At 39.5% G+C, this 20,439-nt stretch overlaps 1 protein-coding gene across 1 annotated transcript in view; it reads right to left on the bottom strand.

Moving 5' to 3' along the window:
• The window catches only part of OCA2 (OCA2 melanosomal transmembrane protein), a 1,553,018-nt gene that overhangs the window by 1,523,471 nt on the left and 9,108 nt on the right, over positions 1-20,439 (bottom strand). Inside the window, exons 2-3 of the mRNA XM_044071808.1 lie at positions 7,042-7,099; positions 6,605-6,677 (exon numbers count right to left, since the gene is read on the bottom strand). Coding sequence (XP_043927743.1) covers positions 6,605-6,677; positions 7,042-7,099 — 131 coding nt within the window. The remainder of the gene's footprint in view (positions 1-6,604; positions 6,678-7,041; positions 7,100-20,439) is intronic.

Genomic DNA, 20,439 nt, shown 5'->3' with positions numbered 1-20,439 from the left:
CTCTCTATCTTCTTGAGTACTATGATTATAACTGCTGACTGTATTTTTTATTACCTTCTTCTCTGTAACTAATTGCATGTAAATAAATTCCAACAGCTCTACTTTACATACCATCTCAAAGACTACAATCACCCCCCCCCAGAGAAACTCTGTGTAATAAAAGTACCATGAAGAAGTCGAAACATATGCAACACAATTGACCTTAAAATCTCAACTAACAAAAGTAGCAAGTAGAATTTATTCATTACTCATCTCCCTCACCACTGGATTAAATTCTCTCTCTCTCTCCACATGAGAAATTGTTACTCCCTATCCATTTTTAAGAAATTAAAAAATAACTACATGAACATATATAAGTTCCAATATAGACACGGTCACTGATGTTCCACTTTTCCTAGAAAAATACAAGTAAATCCCAAATCTGAACTGTCAGAGTAGTAAAAAATTGAGGTTTTAATGGAATTGAGCAATTTAGGCAAGAATGCCCACTGACGACTATGTGTTGTATTTCTTGTTTTGTTTACAACTTATTATACTGTCAACTTGTCTGAGGAATGTTTTGAACTTAGAATCTGTTTTAATTTTACATAGCTAGATAGATACATAATATAGATTTATATATATATATATATATATATATATATTGATACATACAGAAATACAGACAGATAAAAAAAGACAGACAGATAAAAAAATTGGAATGCCCTTCCATATAATATTAGATCCATAAGAAATCTTAATCATTTCAAATGATCTCTCAAAAGACACTTATTGGAATCTTGGCTTTGCACATGTAACACTCCAGGTTAATTATTAACTTAGCACTACTTATACAATTTGGCTGTACATACTAACTGTTAACATATCCCTTCTAACAACACTACTTCTCTATAAGTAGTTACATTCCTAGCTGCAACTCTCACCACTGAAGTATTACTAACTATACACTACTTTGCCCAAGTGATTCTCCCTACTTAATTTCCTAACAAATGTTATGTTCCTCCACATATATAAGTTCAACCATACATTTGATATATTCAAGTGTTTAAAGTCTTGTTCTATTTGATACTATGTATATAGTTTTGTTTTTAAATTTTCATCCTGTAAATGTGTTAACACTCATTGTTTTGTCTATAATTTCTATTACTTGATGTGATGATTTTGTATGTAAGCTTAAGCTGGAGCGGTTCTCCCCTGCCTCCGCTGAAAATAGGCACTACCCCAGTCAGACCATCCCAGTAAACAAATGTAAAATAAATAATAAAAATAAACAAGTGCATGGAAATCAAAGCACAGTGTAGAAATTCCATATAAAAATTACAATATTAATCAATATTAATGAAAATTTAATAATAGAGAGTAAACAGCAGAAGATTTACACTATATTATATATACGTGTGTGCGTGTATATACATATACATCACTTCAATTGGCTTAGTTTCTGGTGTCATTCCAAGGGGATCCAGTACCTGACAGTCTGGGAGGACATGATTGACAGACCATGATGCTTTGTCAGAGATTGCCTTCATCTGTCTCCCCTGGGCTTCCGGCTTCTGGCAAAGGCTTTTGCTGCCCCCATAGTGCCTTTTTTGGGAAAAGTCATGAGCACAAAATTACCAACATAAAAAATTCTTCTAAATGAAATTTAAAGGTCATGCTGCTAAACACCAGGAGTCTTAGCATGAAACTGCACTCATGGCAACCATTCCTCACCCTGGAGGATGCTGATATCTGCGCTGTTACTGAAACCTGGTTCAAAGCTGCGGAGAGCACCCCAGCCTTACCAGGTTACTCATCCTACCATACTTTCAGACCCCAAATGGAGGGCTACAGAGCCAAAGGAGGTGGAGTTTCAATACATATTAAAGACAGACATACCTCCAGGCTGGTCAAACGGTATGACGCACAGGAGACACTCCAAGTGCAGTTAAATGTTGACAAAACACCTATTCAAATCATAGCTAGCTAGAGAACCACAACCATGACTCAGGTCACCCACTCCACGTATCTGGACTTACTTAAATCCATCGAGATTCAACCCTCTACCCTAATCCTGGGTGACTTTAAATACCCAACCATAGAGTGGAAGACCTATTCTAGCCCAAACACGAAAGCTCAGAGATTCTTCAACTTCCTCAATGCCAATGCATTGGATCAGCTGGTCAACAATCCCATGAGAGGTGAAAGTATCCTGGACCTGGTACTAACCAACATGAGTAGCCACTGTGGCACCCCTACAGTGTTATCCTCCTTGGTAAGATCTGACCATAAAACAATCACTTTCAAAAGTCACCATCACCACTGACACCCCCCCCCCGTCAGGGTCAAACAAAAACACTTTTCCAAAGCTGACTACAATCTCCGAAGAGCAGGTATAAGCAGCTTCACAGCCACCATCCCTTCAGTTGGAACTAGCACTAATCTCCAAGCCTACACCAAAAAACTATATGAACACCTACATAGCTGTATGGCCCCAGCAAGACCTAACAGGACCAAATCATCTTCCTCAAGGAAAAGTAAACCTGTCTGGTGGACAGCAGCAATAAACAAACTCTATAATAATATGAAAAAATTGCTGTCTGGGACCAAGAAGGAGCAGGTGCCATGTTGGAAGCAATCTCTCCTTTGACTGAACAAGCAAATAAGGTCACTGGTGAAATCCTGTAAGGCTAACTTTGAATTCAAATTGTCAACATACACTAAGGACAATCTTAAGGCCTTCTTCACATATGTCTGCAATCTCAAAGGTAACACCAAAATCTGCTCTGAACTGGTGGTCAAGAACACCACATACACAAATGCTGTAGATCTAGCCAACCTGCTGGCAGACAGGTTCAGTGAAAACTTCACCCCACTGTCTGCCCCATCAGTAAACCAGGACATTCCCAGCACCTGCCCTCCATCCCCTCATCACCAGGGAGCAGGTCTTTAATGCCCTCTCAAAGGCAAAAACTACAGTCTCCATGGGACCAGACAGCATCCCTGGCTTTGTCCTACATGAAATCAGGCATGAGCTCTCAGCTCCATTAGGCACCCTATTCAACCAAAGCCTAAACACTGGCTTCATCCCAGCTGAATGGAGAACAGCCACTTTCATCCCTCTACACAAAGGCGGAGCATCAACTAATCCAGGCAATTATAGGCCTAACTAGCCTGATTTGCAAGGCCTTGGAATGCATTATCATGGACCTTATAAACAAGGACATTGGCAACCACCCAACGCTTGACCCCACACAGTTTGGTTTTGTCAAAGTGAGATCCAGCCTGTTAAACTTGGTCAACTTCTTCAAAACAGTCATCAAAGCCATGGATGAGGGAAGATGGTGCACATTACCTACTTTGACCCAGACAAAGCCTTTGACACTATTCCCTACTCTGGCATAATAGATAAACTCTCCTAGCTAGACATAAGCCCTTATGTTACTAGATGGGTAGCTAACTGTCTCACTGATAGAACCCACTCAGTCAAAATAGGGGAAGCCAACTTTAGTAGTAGAACCGTAATGAGCAGTGTACCCAAAGGATTGGTCTTGAGGCCTCTACTGTTTGGGATATACTTTCTCTGAGGTGCAAGTCAAAACCAGTAGTCTGTGGATGACCAGATTTGCAGATGACTGCAAGCTGGGTGCTGTCTTAAATTCCCCTAGTGATGTGAACATCCTCCAAGAGGGCCTTACCCAAACTAATGACTGGTGCCAGAAGCCTGGCCTCAAACTGAATGCCAAGAAATGCATCATTATCTCTTTTAGGGAAAATGGTGTCCCCACTAATTATCACATTAATAACAACTTACAAAGCATGCAATTAGTTGTGAGGGACTTGGGCACCAAGGTTGATAGGAACCTGACTTTTGACCACCACATTGCCCTCCATTGTACAGAAGGCCTTCTATATGGCCCACCTCATAAGTAAGGGTATTTCATCCAGGAACAAGGAGGTTATAACATCCCTGTACTCCTCCTTTATCAGACCCATTATCGAGTAAAATGCCCCATTTGGCATGTACCTTGCCAAGCACATGCAGCAGCTGGAGAGACAACAGAGGTTCCTGACCAGGAAAATCCAGGGTTTCAAACAGCTATCCTATACATATAGGCTAAAAGCCCTGTCCCTCTACTCCATCTCATACAGACTGCTCATAGGTGACCTGTGTCTGGCAAACAAAGCCATCGCAGACCCCACTTTGATGGAGTTGCTGCATATCCGTAAGTCAAACTCCACTCACGCAACACACATGCAAGGCCTCAACCTGGTCTATGACATTAATAGAACTTGTTGGCAGGATAGATTTGTGTACCAGAGACTACCCATCTGTAGAATAGACTCCTTCTTCATGTCAAGCAGAGTTCCTCAATATCCCTCTTTAAGAGGAACCAGGATGACTGGATGAGAAACAGAAAATACACCCGTGGGATCCCACCTGTGTCCCTGCTGGACAGGGAAAACAGGTGCTGACTTTGTGGGAACATGGGCAAAATTCTTTGCTAGGCTTATAAGGGTCTCTGGGTCAATAGCCTAGTATCAGTCTGTGAACCTATGAACTCCAAATATGATCTAAGTACATGTTTTACATGCTTTATTTATTGTTCTTCTACCCCATGAAACAGTTGCACTTCATTATCTAACTTAATGCTGGAAAGAATCAGAGGTGGAAAGACAAAAGAATTGCCCTGTAGTACAATTCACTAACTGATTGGATAACCTATTCACTAACTGATTGAATAACCTCACTAGTCTCACAAAAGGTGAAATTTCCACAGAAAATGCAAAAAACAATACAGGGAGTAACAAGTTGAGTATTTAGTGAAAGAAAATCACATAGCTAATTGTACAAACAGCTCAGGTAAAAGGGAGAACAACAGACTAAGGTACAACCTAACAGAAACAAACCAAGCAAGATTACACATTCAAACTAAGGACAAAAGATTGAAAGAAATCACTTAGAAAATTAATTTGGCGATATGTTTCATACCTCCTTCTACAGTCTCCAGCCTTACCAAGTCCCCTACAACGCCCTATGAATGTTTCTGTTCTATGGACGTTTATGTCCATAGAATATACACATTCATCCTACCTGACAGAAAGTAGCTGAGCATCCATCATCCAAGACAGACTCATTATTTTCTGTTGTATCTCCTCTTTTACAACAGCAGATGAGGTTTTCATTCCTTCCTCCCTTTTCAAGGCAGCCAGACAAGCTCCTTGTCATGGTGGTGTCTACAGTGACAGAGTATTCAATGTGTGCCTCCAGTTCCACACACCAGATTCTGATTATAGCACTTCTGCTTCGCAGGTCTAAGAAGTTATCCTAGTGTCATCTCTAATGGACAGTCCTGCTGAAGTGTTTGGAAGGTTGTGCTCAAGAAGTGGTAGTACCTTCTCCTCACACTCATAATGGACATCCAACATTAGCCATTCACTCATGCCCATCCTGACCAAATCTTCCACTACCTGTCCTTGCAAATCACATGTCAATCACCAAGACCGCAGACAGAGCTCTAGACATTTGCCCTACTGAGCCAACTCACAATGCAACACAATTTTTAATGTTGTTGTTGTTGTTTGTCTTTCGGCTTTTCCCGGTTAGGGGTCGCCACAGTGGAACTCTGGTCCGCTAATGATTGGCAGTAGGTTTTTATGGTGCCAAGTTGCCAGCTCAATGCCCAACCTTCAACGAAGGCACGCCCATTCACACATGTCTTTCGGAATGACACTCAACCGCGGGGAGGACATGCAGACTCCACACAGAAGGCACTCCCCGCATTCCAGCCGAGAATCGAATGGGAGAACCTCTTGCTGTGAGGCAACAATGCTACCGCTGCACCACCGTGGATATCAACACAATTTTTAATACCGCTCAAATATCTAAAAGGCATTAAAATTCCAAAATATGGACTGTATTTCTTAAACGATGTTAATGGCAGCATGAAACTAAGTAGCATGTCATCAAATATTTAGGCCAAAGCAGAAGCCTATACAGCCTCAAGGTGATAGGCGAATGCATGTGCCTCACCTAATCCTGAAGGCTGGACAGAAGTTTGCTTTAGTTTACAACCAAAAGGCTCAAATGACAGACTTCTGGGGTAGAAAGTACACTAATAAACCACAGAAAACCTTTACACTTAATCCAAATTTATTTTCTAAATTCTTTCAAGAATAGCTTGGGCATTTCGAGCATGCTGCAAGTAAGTAATGTTCAGTCTAATGAACAAGTGGTAACCGACTGGACAAATATTATTTCCAGTTAAAAATAAGAACAGAAATGAAAATGTTGTAATTTCCATGTTAGTGCTCTAATAATTATATTGTAGGTGGTAATTAGTGGGTATAAATTATGTTCGCATGCTAAGGTCACTAGTTATTTATAATGAAAGAGGCGCACATCATTATTCTGGTAACCTACTTCTGCTGGAAAGTCATTTACAGCAACCGTGATGAGAACAACGATGTAGCTGGTACACAGACAATTTCTGGTGTATAACGTCATTCCTTACTGTAGTACACTCAGAACGTTAGTCAGATATCCAGTCTAGTTTGAGTGTAATAAGAAGGATCCCACTGGAATGCAGTGTGTCAAAATGATGTAAACAAAGATAAAGGATACAGAAGCTTTCCACAGATGATACAGTCAACATCTGCGAAGGGTTTCCATGGTCGGGATAAGTACTAAATAAAACCTGAAAGATAAAAATATCTCACTTTAGCATTTCTGAAAACAGACAATAGCAGCCATAAAACAATTATACATAAAAGAAAAGGACCGTCAGCAACAGTTTTAACTGATAAAAACAATGCGGATTAAATATGCATGCTGCAAACAGAGTATTTCTGCAACACAATTAAAACAATAAATATGAACAGTACTCAACATTTTGCAAATATTCAGAGAGAAAATATTATTTATTAATGGTATCTGGAAAAACTTTAAAATACTGTTCTATTTTTCAAAGCAGCAAATCAAAACAATGCTAAATGTTATTTGTTTTTTTATATATGTAAAGCTTGCATTATGCAATAATATAAATGTTAAAACATACTCACTGAGCAAACCACCACAATAGAAAAGAGAAGGGCAACTTTCAAAATTCTCAAAAAGCATCTAGAATACAAAAAAAGTCATCCTTTAGAATTTTGATTTAATATATACTCATTTAGTTTGCCTGACATAACAATGTCATCACAATTACAAGACCATTTCAACATGACCACATCTGATGAAAAAGCACTCATAAGATATGTAAACAAATTAGCACAGTACATCTATGTTTAACAAATTGTCAGAAACTATATAAATGTTTCCTTTTTTTTTTTATTATTAAGTTAAGTGTTGTTTGTCACATGTTAGGGTACAATATGTTGTCAGTGTTGATTTTATATATATATATACATATATATATATATATATATCTATATATATATATATATATATACACATATATATATATTCTTCTGGGATGATTTTGTTCCTGGAGCAGTGGTTCTAGGCTAAGCACAGCAGAGAAAAGGGAGACCTGGAGAAACATATCCGAAAGAACCTGGAAATCTTTTCTGCCCATGAAAAAAGATAAAACAAAAACAGGAGAAAATGAGTTGCTCAGGGGCCAAAAAAGACTTTCTACTGTGATTCTGCTGTGTGGGACTGTGCTTAAAGGTATTTTTAGTTGTGTTATCATTCTATGCAATTACATGGGAAAAATTTGTAATTTTTTTTCTGTTTGTGACAAGGCTACATTATATATAAATATATATATATATATATATATATATTTATATATAGATATATATATTTATATTTATTTATATATATACATAATATATATATATATATATATATATATATATATATACATATATATATATGCACTGGCCCATACATAAATATATATATCAGTCCTCACTATAATATATATATATGTCCATATATATATATATACATACACACATAGGATAACACACACACAGTAAAGTACAATTTCCATTAAAGGCACACAGAGATCACAGTCAATCTGGGGCTGGTCTCTCCCTTTCTTTCCCGATCCTAAGCCAAGTCCCCCTAGCACTCTCTCTGTCCAACCAGTGCTTCGTGTCCCTGCCCAAGTAGCTGACACACACACACACACACACACACACACACACACACTTTGAGATATGAGTTATATACAAACACACATACATTCCTGGGGAAGGCTGGCACAGGCTAACTAGCTGTGCCCCTTCTCTCCAGACTATAAGGTAGAAATCATTGCCTCCAGGACCCTTACTTATCAGCTACTCTAAAGGCCCTTAACAAAGGGTGTCCAATTCTTACTCTGCAATATTATTATCCAAATAGTAAGTGTGACCCAGGGCTAAAGCTATTGGAGTGGCTTGGCCGGCCAGTATCACTATATACATGCAATGTACTCTAGAGCTTAACTTATCTCTACACAAAACAGCCACAGTTGAAAGGTTTAAAATATTTAATAATCAATAAACACAAGACAATACTTCTTACTACACAGTGCTAGTCAAGAGTTCAGAGATCACAGAAAAATGCTTAAAATAATACAGAATACTTCTGACATCAATACAGAAAACAGCTAGACTAAACTTACTATTTTCTATCTGTATCTAAGAGCAATCACAGTTCTAAATAAACTTACATATAGAGCAAAGCAGAGTACTGGTGAGTTGTTGTCAGCTTTAGACAAAATCCAAAAATGCTCTCTCTCTGTCTCTGAGAAATTCCTTTAAATTAATAATACATTCTGCTGACTCATTTTAGATTACATCATTCTCAACAATTCTCTGTTTTCCCAGGCTAACAGAAACTCAGAGTTTAACATAGCTTTGATCTTGCACCTGGTCAGGAAACCACAGTAATTAAATACATTATATATGTAAAATCTAGCAATTAACTCTGGTCTTAAGACAATAGAAAGAATCTGCTGATTCAGACACCACAGATCTGAGTTTGAGATCAAACAGTCATACAAGGCTTAACTTATCAGCTTTCTTCCAGCAGAGTGCACTGCTGTTACATTTTTGACATTCAACATTTAACACCCTTTTCTTCCATTTAAGAGAACAAGCCTGTGGCTTATATTAATATTTACAAATGACAGAATTATCTACAAAATTCTATATAGTAGGCTGTCAGCCTTCACATATCTTCACAATATATATATATATATATATATATATATATATATATATATATATATATATATATATATATATATATATATGGGTCACCACAGCGGATCAACTGTTTCCATTTCTTCCTGTCCTCTGCATCTTGCTCTGTCACACCAACCACCTGCATGTCCTCTCTCACCACATCCATAAACCTTATCTTAGGCCTTCCTCTTTTCCTGTTACCTGGCAGCTTCATCCTTAGTATTGTTTTCACAATATACTCTGCATCCCTCTTCAGCACATGTCCAAATAAATGTAATCTTGCCTCTCTGGTTTTGTCTCCAACCTTCCAACCTGGGCTGACCCTCTAATATACTTATTCCTAATCCTGTCCATCCTCATCACACCCAGTGCAAATCATAACATCTTCAACTCTGCCACGTCAAGCTCTGACTCTTGCCTTTTTGTCAATGCCACTGTCTCCAACCCATATAACATAGCTGGTCTCACTACCCTCTTGTAGACCTTCCCATTCATTCTTACTGTTGATCCCAAGTATTTAAACTCATCCACCTTCACAACCTCTACTCCCTGCATCCTCACCATTCCTCTATCCTCCCTCTCATTCACATACATATTCTGTCTTAGTCCTGCTGACCTTCATTCCTCCTCTCTCTAGAGCATATCTCCACCTCTCCGGGGTCTCCTCCACCTGTTCCCTACTTTCACTACAGATCACAGTGTCATCTGCAAACATCATAGTCCACGTGGACTCCTATCTGATCTCGTCTGTCAACCTGTCCATCACCATTGCAAATAAGAAAGGGCTCAGAGCTGATCCTTGATGTAATCCCACCTCCACCTTAAACGCATCCGTCACTCCCACCGCAGACCTCACCGCTGTCACACTACCCTCATACATATCCTGTACCACTCTTACATACTTCTCTGACACTCCCGACTTCCTCATACAATACCACAGCTCCTCTCTAGGCACCCTGTCATATGCTTTCTCTAAGTCCAGAAAGACACAATGCAACTCTTTCTGACCTTCTCTGTACTTCTCCATCAACACTCTCCGAGCAAACATCTCATCTGTAGTTCTCTTTCCTGGCATGAAACCATACTGCTGATCACTAATCATCACCTCCTTTCTTAACCTAGTTTCCGCTACTCTTTCCCATAACATCATGCTGTGACTGATTAATTGAATCCCTCTGTAGTTACTACAGCTCTGCACATCACCCTTATTCTTAGAAATTGGTACCAAAACACTTTTTCTCCATTCCTCAGGCATCCTCTCACTTTCCAAGATTTCATTAAACAATCTAGTTAAAAACTCCACTATACACACAAAAACATACATACACACAAGCACACACACACACACACACACACACACACACACACACACACACACACACACACACACACACACACACACACACACACACACACACACACAGAAAAACACACACGTGCGTAAAAGAATCTCTGTGGGGCTGCATTGCCATTCAGTCACCATCTTCCTTTGCAGTGCAGGGCTTCAACCACCCAGACTCTGATATTGCAGGGCCTATGCCACAATCACCAACTCTCAAACATTTTCACTGAGAATACTGTCATTATGCAACAGCCCATGATCACTTCATCCATTCCTGATTCTGATATTGCATGGCCTCTGCCATAAGGCCCAACTCTCGAACATTTTCACTGAGAATATTGTCTTTGTACAATGTTAACAAGTTTAACATGAAGAGCTTTGCTGTGTATTAACTTTAATTCTGTGCTGGAAAGTGGCTGTGATATCCCCTTCCCAAAGCTGTAGTCCTTCTATTCTAAGGTCCACTTATTGAGTTGGCCACTGTTCCTTCTCTTGGCCAACAGATTACACTGTATATGCCAATTACCTGGTCTCACAAGTTTCTTGGTTTCTGTATTCAGTAAATGAAAGAAAACCTGTTTTACTTTGTGTCTGTTTGTTAATTGTTTTGTACTGGCTGTAAACTGATTGCTCTCTGTTATAATTTGACCTGAGGGTGGGAGGGTCACTGTACTAGAAGGTATGGCTTAATCTCTCCTCACTTCGGTTTCTGCTTCTACTCTGTCACCATCTTCCTTCGCAGTGCAGGTGTGTGTCATGTTATTACATTATATTTGTTCTAAGACTGCATAGAACAATGAAAATATCTTGGTAGTGTGTTGCATCTGCACTGATTTCATTCAAGTCAAATAAGCTTTATTTATGTTGCGCCTGTGCCCTTTAACAAGTATATCAGTAATTTCAGTTGCTGTTCTTCTGGTATACATATAACATTCTTTTCACCAACTTATTAATAATCCAATGAATGTTTCGTACGTGATGGTGTTACATTGCGTTTATCAGTGCAGTGCTATGTTATGATAATTTGCTCTAAACAACTCTATATATTATATTACTGTGGTTTCTCAATCAGCATACTTCCTGCAAAACCTGTTTTGATCTTACATTCATAAAATTTCTTAGCATCTTTCTGTTCTTACAGTATCCCTTCTCTTGCTCAGACTGACAGTGGTCCTTCCATCCTTCATCTCACAAGTTTTAACTTTATTGCCTCCATATAATATTACAGTTTAGTAGAGTTTTTCTCTTTTCTTTCCTTTCAGAACCTGTGGTCATTTCATCTACCCCTGACTCTGATGTTGTGGGAGCTCTGCCACAAGGCCCAAATCTCAAACATTTTCACTGAGAACTTTGTCAATGTGCAATGCAAGCAAATTTAACATGAAGAGACTTGCTAGTTATTAACCGTAACTAGTCAAATATATGAATGTCCTGTGCTGGAAAATTACTATGATATTCCCCTCAAAGCTGTAGCCCTTGTATTCTAAGGACCACTTAGAAAAAATAGCCACTGTCCTTTCCTTGGACAATAGATTACATTTTATATGCCAGTTAATTAGTCTCCCTACTTCCCTGCTTTCTGCATTCAGTAAATGAAAGAAAATGTTTTATCTACTCTGTGCCTGTATCAGTATAAATTGATTGCTCTCTGTATTAAGTGACCTGAGGCTGGGAGACCTGTTACTCTCAGCCTTACTATGCTCCCCCACCATTATAATTCCCACATATACATTTCCCCAGTTAAACTCATTCTGTAACCTTCCCAAAACAATTTTACCACTATCATACAAGATTCCTGTTTCTATTTTCCTATTTCTCAACTTCTGTCTAACATTTAGCATTATTCCAAGCAATCTTTCTTTCCAGACTGCTTTACAGTATATTCATCAGTGCTCAGACTCCTCCCCAGTGGTATCTATGTATTCTTTTTCATTTCAACTTCTAATTTCCTCTAATAAACACTCACTGCTTCTTATCTTAACTACACCCTCATACTCTGTCCTTTCAAACCCCACTATTTCTTACATTTCAGAAATGTAAGAGAAGATAGCAGGACAACTTCTCTTCTTTCATAGAAAATACTTCCTTTCTTCCTTATCTGCTTTCTACCAGCTTTCTGACTCCACCACCACTAAATATCCTTCAGCTCTCCAACTTCTTGCTTCCTGTTTCCACACTACCTGCCCACAATAAAATGCAGATCTCTTTCCTTAATCATGCTACTCTTCAGCTTATCCTCTGTTCCTTTCCTACTGAGCCATCTCTTATCCTATCATGACTCAATAATATTTATTGATTTAATTTTAACTGGGAAAGTCCAACTTGGAACGAGCCAATTTTCAGTGGAGTCCCATAGAGAAATGCTCCAGATGTATGTCTTTGTAATGTGGGAGGAAACCGGAGCACCCAGAGGAAACCCACACAAATGCAGGGAGGCACCCCAGCTGAGAATCGAACCAGAGAACCTCTTGCTGTGAGGCGACAACACTACTGGTGCACCACTGCGCCTTCCAAATAAATAAAATAAATAAATAAATTTGAAGCATAAGAAATAAAACTACTGAAATGTATGCCTGGATTACCCAACACAAGTCTGATATTCTTAATATAACTGAAACCCGTCTTAAACGACTCCAGATTTATGCTCTCAGCTATAATATCATCCATAATGACCATGTAAAGAGGAAAGATAATGGTATTGCTTTAATATTTTCAAACATCTACCACATTTCCCTCAACAAACCAATACCAAAATTTAATTCAGCAAAATTCTTATTACTTTCCTGAAAATAAATATAAACAAATGCGTTTATAAATATAAATAAATATGTAGTCACTACCTCAGCTCCCACAACTTCAAATGCTGTTAAGCAAAGACTATGATACTTAATCTATCACCTGTACCCCCGCTCCCCTCTCCTCCTCCCTCTTCACATTTGTCTTTAAGCTATCATCTGACAAATATTCTATTGTCTATCTTTCCAAAACTAGTATCAATACTTCCTCCTATCCTTCATCCCACCTCCTCCTTCCTGCACAACCCTCATTATACTTCTCTCCTATACATGGCAGAATCTTTTGCTCTCCCTAATATCGTATACTTACTCACCCCTATAATGTTTACTTACAAAGTCATTATGCTCCTTTCCACAACTTCTCTGCTTACATTTCATGCTTACATTTCATGTCAAAATTAAACTTTTTTTCTGACAAATACTGTTACAATGTACCACAAACTGTAATTTAATTATATGTAAACCACATTAGACCTAATATATGTATATTTTAGTAATACTGTATAACATATTTGTCTGTATCCATTCTGGAAACGTATGTTAATTTCTTTCATAATTTTATAATTGTATAATCTCAGAATTGACTATGCCTGTACTGTTTGGTGCTTTTCTCCCCAGGCCTCTGCAGAAAATGGGTTCCTGACCCAGTTTGACGTTCCCACTCACCAAATGTCAATAACTTAATTAATTAATTAATTAATTAATTAATTTAATTAATGTATTACTGTCCTTTATTCCTTCATATTGACAATACAGCCAAACTGGAAAATATCCTACATTGGATGTCCATAACAATTCCACAAGAAACACTACTTGGTGATATCAGTGTGACACCCCAGCACTGGCCCAGTAACCAAGGAGCCTCAATCCTCACCACTGGCAACAGTGGGGATATACACACTGGGAGGATAACAAGTACACACACACAGTAAAGTGCTATTTCCCTTAAGAGCACACAGAGACCACAGTCAGTCTGGGGCTAGTTTATCCCTTATTCTCCAGCTCCCCAGTAAGACTCCCACTGGCACAGCTATAGGGTTGAGATCTCAGCTGAGTGACTAAGCCAAGACCTCCAGCACCCTCTCTGTCCAACCAGTGCTTCATGTCCCTGGCTACTTCCAACCAGTGCTTCATGTCCCTGCCTAAGTAGCCAACACACACAAACACTTTGAGGTTTGATTTATAACACACACAAACACACACACACACACACACACACACACACACACACACACACACACACACACCTGGGAAATGCTGGCACAGGTTTACTAGCTATGCCCCCTTCTGTCCAGACTATAAGGTAGTTTTTACTGCCACCAGCTACTACTTATAAGCTACTTTAAGGCCCTTAGCAAAAGGTTTCCAATCTTACAGTGTAATGCCACTGTTAATACGAATAGTAGTTTGACCAAGAGCAAGGCTATTAGGAGTGGCCTGCAGTGTCACCAAATGGATATGTAAGTACTCTAAGAGCTTAAATATCTCTATACAGACAGCATTTAATTTCAACTATTTGCTTTCTGAAGTTTTGAAAGTTAACCTTATATGTGTTAGTTCCCACTGTTAAAATATATACATTTACACAGTTACAATAGTTTATATACATTTATGTTCTTTTCCAGTAAGGTACACTGTAGATACATGTCTGAGTATTCTACAACATATCTCTTTAGCACACGTCTGTACAAACCATCTTGTATATGACAAACATTTCTAATGCATTTGTAACACAAGCATATGTATCATATATAAGGCCTCCCTGTCACTGTAAGATTTTGTCATGTTAACATGATACAGTTTGTGCCCCAGCCTCCTGCCTAGCAGTTCTACAATTTAGTTAACATCACTGACCTTCCTTACCACTGTGGAGGGTCCCTTCCAAGCTGCCTGCAGCTTGTTGTGTCTGACAGGAATGAGAACCATTACCTGCTGCCCCACAGCATACTCTCTAGCTCAAACATTCCTGTCATACCATACCTTTTTCTACTGTTGGGCTTCTGCCAGGTTCTCCTGGGTCAAGTCCATGAACTCCCTCATCCTTGTCCTGAGATTTAGGACGTATGCCACAACAGACTCCTTGTGTGATTCACACTCACCCTCCCACTCATCTTGAATCAAATCTAGAGGTCACCTCACCCTATGCCCATACAGCAACTCGAAGGGTGAAAAACATGTGGATTCCTTCGGCACCTCTATGTAAGCAAACAGATGGAGCAAATATTTGTCCCACTCCCTCTTGAACAGGTCTGTAAATGTCCGTAGCATTGACGTGAGTGTAGAGTTTAATCTCTCAACAAGACCATTAGTCTGGGGATGGTAGGGGGTGGTCTTTAGGTGCTTCACCTTACAGTGCTTCCACAGACAAGCCAGCAGGTCTGACATGAAATTGGCATCTCTGTCAGTCATTATTTCTTTTGGGAAACCTACCCTGCTGAAAATCTCTAACAAAGCATTTGACACCTTTTCTGCCTCAATGTAGGACAGAACCACCACCTTAGGGTATCTTGTAGCATAATATACTACCACTAGGATATACTTTTTACCTGTGAAACTTGGGGTACTCAGAGGCCTTACAATATCCATAGCTACCCTCTGAAATGACTCCTCAATCACAGGCAAAGGTATGAAAGGAGCTTTCACCTTGTCTCCTGTCTTGCCTACCTTTTGGCACTGCTCACAGGTCCTGCAGTACCATGTTACATCTCTGGAAATCCCAGACCAATAACATTTCTGCATAATATGTCTCTTTCTATGATTTATGCCCATATGACGTGCAAGGGAATAGCATGGGCTATGGCTAGAAGTGCCAGATGGCAGGCTCTGGGTACTACCAACTGCTGTAGTCCCTCACCCTCTAGCCCTCTCTCAGGGGTCCAGTCTCTATATGGTAACCCTTTGTCCCAGTATATAGATTTTCCCTTCATTTGACAATCAGGTCACTCACTGGCTACCTCCATCAGGCCTTGTAATGTAGGGTCTGAGAGCTGAGCCTGTCTCAACTCTCTCATGGTAACCCTTTCCAGCTCTCCTTCCACAGGAAGTCTGGTATTCTCTGACAGTGGTGTCTTGCTGTCAGCCTGGGTACTACTACTCACCTCTCCCCTTGCAGTCACTCTGTCCAAGGGAACACCGGTACCCACAAGCAGCTATGGCTCACAGTCTCACTGCATTTAAAACATTTATCCCTTGTCCTGGACTAGTGGCTTCCCCTGCTACTGGCAGACTCTGTTGGGGTGGTTTAGCCTGCCCACCATGTGTTCCCTTAGACCCATAAGCAACACTGGCCATCCCTTCTTGTGCAGTGATCCCCTGTTTGCTAGGTATAGGTCTCCCTTCTTCTCCAACTCATCTGCAATATTGCATTGCCTATCTGCTAACCAGATTCTCATGTCCTCAGGCAAAGTGCTAAAGGCTTGTTCCCTCACCAAAAGGTCTGCCAGCCCTTCAAAAGTGGTGACCAGACACCCACTCACTCACCTATGAAAATAATTGCTTAGTTCAGCAATATATTCACACATACTTTCATCTGCCTTACGTTTATGCTCACAAAACGTTTTCCTATAAGCTTCAGGTGTTAACATAAAACACTCTAAAAGACAATTTTTAACAGTATTATAATTTAAGCAGTCAGTATCAGACAATTTAGAAATAGCAGCTACAGCTTTACCATGGAGTAAGGGGGTCAGGAACCATACCCAGAGCCCTTGGTCAACATTATACTGTTTACATATTGTTTCAAATATATGAATAAAATTGTCAAAATGATCACCCTCTGTAAATTGTGGAAGGCATTTACTGATGTTTATGGCTTTTTGGGTCCATTTACTCCCTTCTCCATTACCTCCATGACCCTGGCAAAGAGTCAGCATCTCCTTCTCATTTTGCTTCTGCCACTCATTCTCCTCAGCTTCCAGACATCGCAGTTTCTCATGTTCCTCAGCCTCCAGACATCTCAGTTTCTGATTTTCCCCAGCCTCCTGACATCTCAGTCTCTCTGCTGCTTCTATTTCCACACATTTTGGCCTCCAGTTCAATTCATTTTAACTCAAGATGGATTTTTAAGTCCTCTGTGGAAACGTTGAGTTGTTCATTTTTTGAGAGTTGTACATTCCCAAGGCCAGTCTGATTGTCCTCCTGGTTGCTATTCTGTGATGCAGCTGTGACTAAAGCTGCAATAATTTCTGCTTTAGTCAGGTTGGCATGCACCAGTCCTTTGTCTTGACACATCTCAGCCAACTGGCTCATTGTCAGCTTGCCATACTCCTCTGCTGACATCCATGCCTGCTCTCCCTGACTAACTAAGCTAAGAAAAAAAACCTGAACAATTGTGATATGAAACTCTGAATGTTCGCTGTGTGGCTGATTGAGAGCACAAACATCTTCCTTAGTGACCACTGTTTACAGGCTACAGGAATTCAATATCCACACCACTAAATCCTAATATGTAGCTATCCGACCAATGCCAACCAATTTATATGTGATGTGGATATCCCACCACTGCCCACCAATTAATATGTGATGCCCCAGCACTGGCCCAGTAACCAAGGAGCCTCAATCCTCACAACTGGCAACAATGGGGGATGTACACACTGGGAGGATGACAAGTCCACACACAGTAAAGTGCAATTTCCCTTAAGAGCACACAGAGACCACAGTCAGTCTTGGGGCTGGTTTATCTCTCCTTCTCCAGATACCCAATAAGACTGATACAGCTATAGAGTTGAGATCTCAGCTGAGTGGCCAAGCCAAGACCTCCAGCACCCTCTCTGTCCAACCAGTGCTTCATGTCCCTACCCAAGTAGCTGACACACACACTCTTTGAGATGTGATTTATACACACACATATACACACCATGGGAAAGGCTGGCATAGGTTTACTAGCTATGCTTACTTCTACCCAGACTATAAAGTAGTCTTTACTGCTGCTAGCCTCCACATATCAACTACTTTAAGGCCCTTAGCAAAGGGTGTCCAATCTTACCGTGTAATGCTACTGTTAATACAAATGGTAGTTTGACCAAGAACAAGACTATTAGGAGTGGCCTGCAGTGTCACCAAATAGATATGTAAGTACCCTAAGAATTTAAATATCTCTAGAGGGGCCAGACACAATTGAAATGTTTAAATATATTTAATAATAAATAATAAAAGAACAAGAAAATACTCAGTAAACAATCACAGTTATATCAGAGGTCAAAATCACAAGAAATATTTAAATCAACATTGCTGGACAGTCTCAAATAAATAAAGAAAACATCTAAGCTATACTTCACAATATTACTAACTGTATCTAAGAGAAGTTATTGTACCACAGACTTACTTACTCATAGCAAGGCAAGACAGATGTGGTGAGTGGGTCTTATAGCTGATGTTGTTCTCAGGTTAAAGACAAATACAGAATACACAGTCTCTCTCTTGGAGAGTTCTTAAATTAATATCTCAAAATTTGCTGCTGGGATACTTGCAGCATGACATCACTTCTTGACATCTGACTATCGCAGGCTCACAACTGTGAAGATAAGTGAAGGCTGCAAGCCTAGCAAGATAGAATTTTGTAGATAATTCTGTCATTTGTAAATATTAATGTAAGCCACAGGCTTGTTCTCTTAAAAGTGAAAAGACTGTATTGGATATTGAACTAAAAAAACGTAACAGCAGTGCACTCTCCTGTAAGAAAGCTGATAAGCAAAAAATCCTGTAACTTTGATCTCCAGAGCTCGGCGTCAGTCTGCCTGGTCTAGCACATTCTTTATATTGTTTTAACTTAAAGAATAATTACTAGAGTTTACATGTGGAATGTATTTTATTGCTGTAGCTTCCTGCAGGTGCAAGATAACAAAAGAGATGTTAAAAATGTAAATGCTGAGCTTATGTTAGCCTGGAAACCAGAAAGAAATGATGTAATCTGAAATGAATTAGTGGTACTGTGTTATCAATTTAAGGACAGAAAGAATGATGGCATTTAGCATTTGTCTTCAGAACATCCAACGTCACCAGCACTGTCTTGCTCTATATGTAAGTTTATTTTAGAACTGTGTTTTCTCTTAGCTGTAGCTAGGAACTAGGAAGATTAGATAAGTTTTTTTTCTATATTGCTGTCAGAACTTTTCTACTGTATTATTTTAAGTATTTATCTGTGATCTCTGGGCTGTTGACTAGCACTGTGTAGTAAGAAGTATTTTCTTGTGTTTTTATTATTTGTTATTAAATATTTTTAAACCTTTCAACTGTGGCTCTTTTGTATAGAGATAATTTAAGCTCTAAGAGGACACTGCATGTATTTAGTGATACTGGCCAATCCACTCCAATAAACCTTGATTGTTTAGTTGCACTTACCTTTTGGATAATAATATTGCATAGCGATAATTGGATACCCTTTGTTAAGGGCCTTTCTAGTAGCTGATAAATATTACTGGGTGGTGGCAAGTGGTACTACCATATAGTCTGGGTAAAAGGGGCACAGCTGGAGAACCTCTGCCAGCCTTCCCTAGGAGTGTCTGTGTGGTTGCATATAACTCATATCTAAGTGTGTGTGTGTGTGTGTGTGTGTGTGTGTGTGTGTATGTGTCAGCTACTTGGGCAGGGACACAAAGCACTGGTTGGAAAGAGAGGGTGCTGGAGGTTTTAGCTTGCCCACTAGGCTGAGATCTGGACCCTATAGCTGTGCCAGTGGGGAGTTTTATTGGGGACCTGGAGAGAAAGGGAGAAACCTGCCCTACACTGACTGTGATATGTGTGTGAGCTTAAGGGAAATTGTACTCTACTATGTGTATATTTATTATCCTTTCCCTATATGGATGCCCCTCACTGGTGTTAGTGGTGAGGATTGAGGCTTCTTGATTGCTGGGCCAGTACAGGGGCATCACAATAACCGCATGTACCTGCAAAAACACATAGACCTTAGATCTTTTGGCAAATGGTGCAAGTTGTAAAATAATTTACATTCCTCACATTTAAGGACGATACAAAAAACTTCTAGTTCTAGACATTATGTCTCCTGTTGCACTGAAACTGAAAGATAACATCTCTTTTATTACGTGGTTATAAAGTAATTTAATTTCAGCATTTTTTCCCTTACGTTTTGCACGTTAACCTTCTATGTGCCAGTTCCCACTATTAAAACATATACATTTACACAGT

Source organism: Protopterus annectens, chromosome 5.part0, assembly GCF_019279795.1.
Source record: "Protopterus annectens isolate FY-2018-M chromosome 5.part0, PAN1.0, whole genome shotgun sequence".
Lineage (NCBI taxonomy): Eukaryota > Metazoa > Chordata > Ceratodontiformes > Protopteridae > Protopterus > Protopterus annectens.
This window is presented reverse-complemented; position numbering and strand designations above follow the sequence as displayed.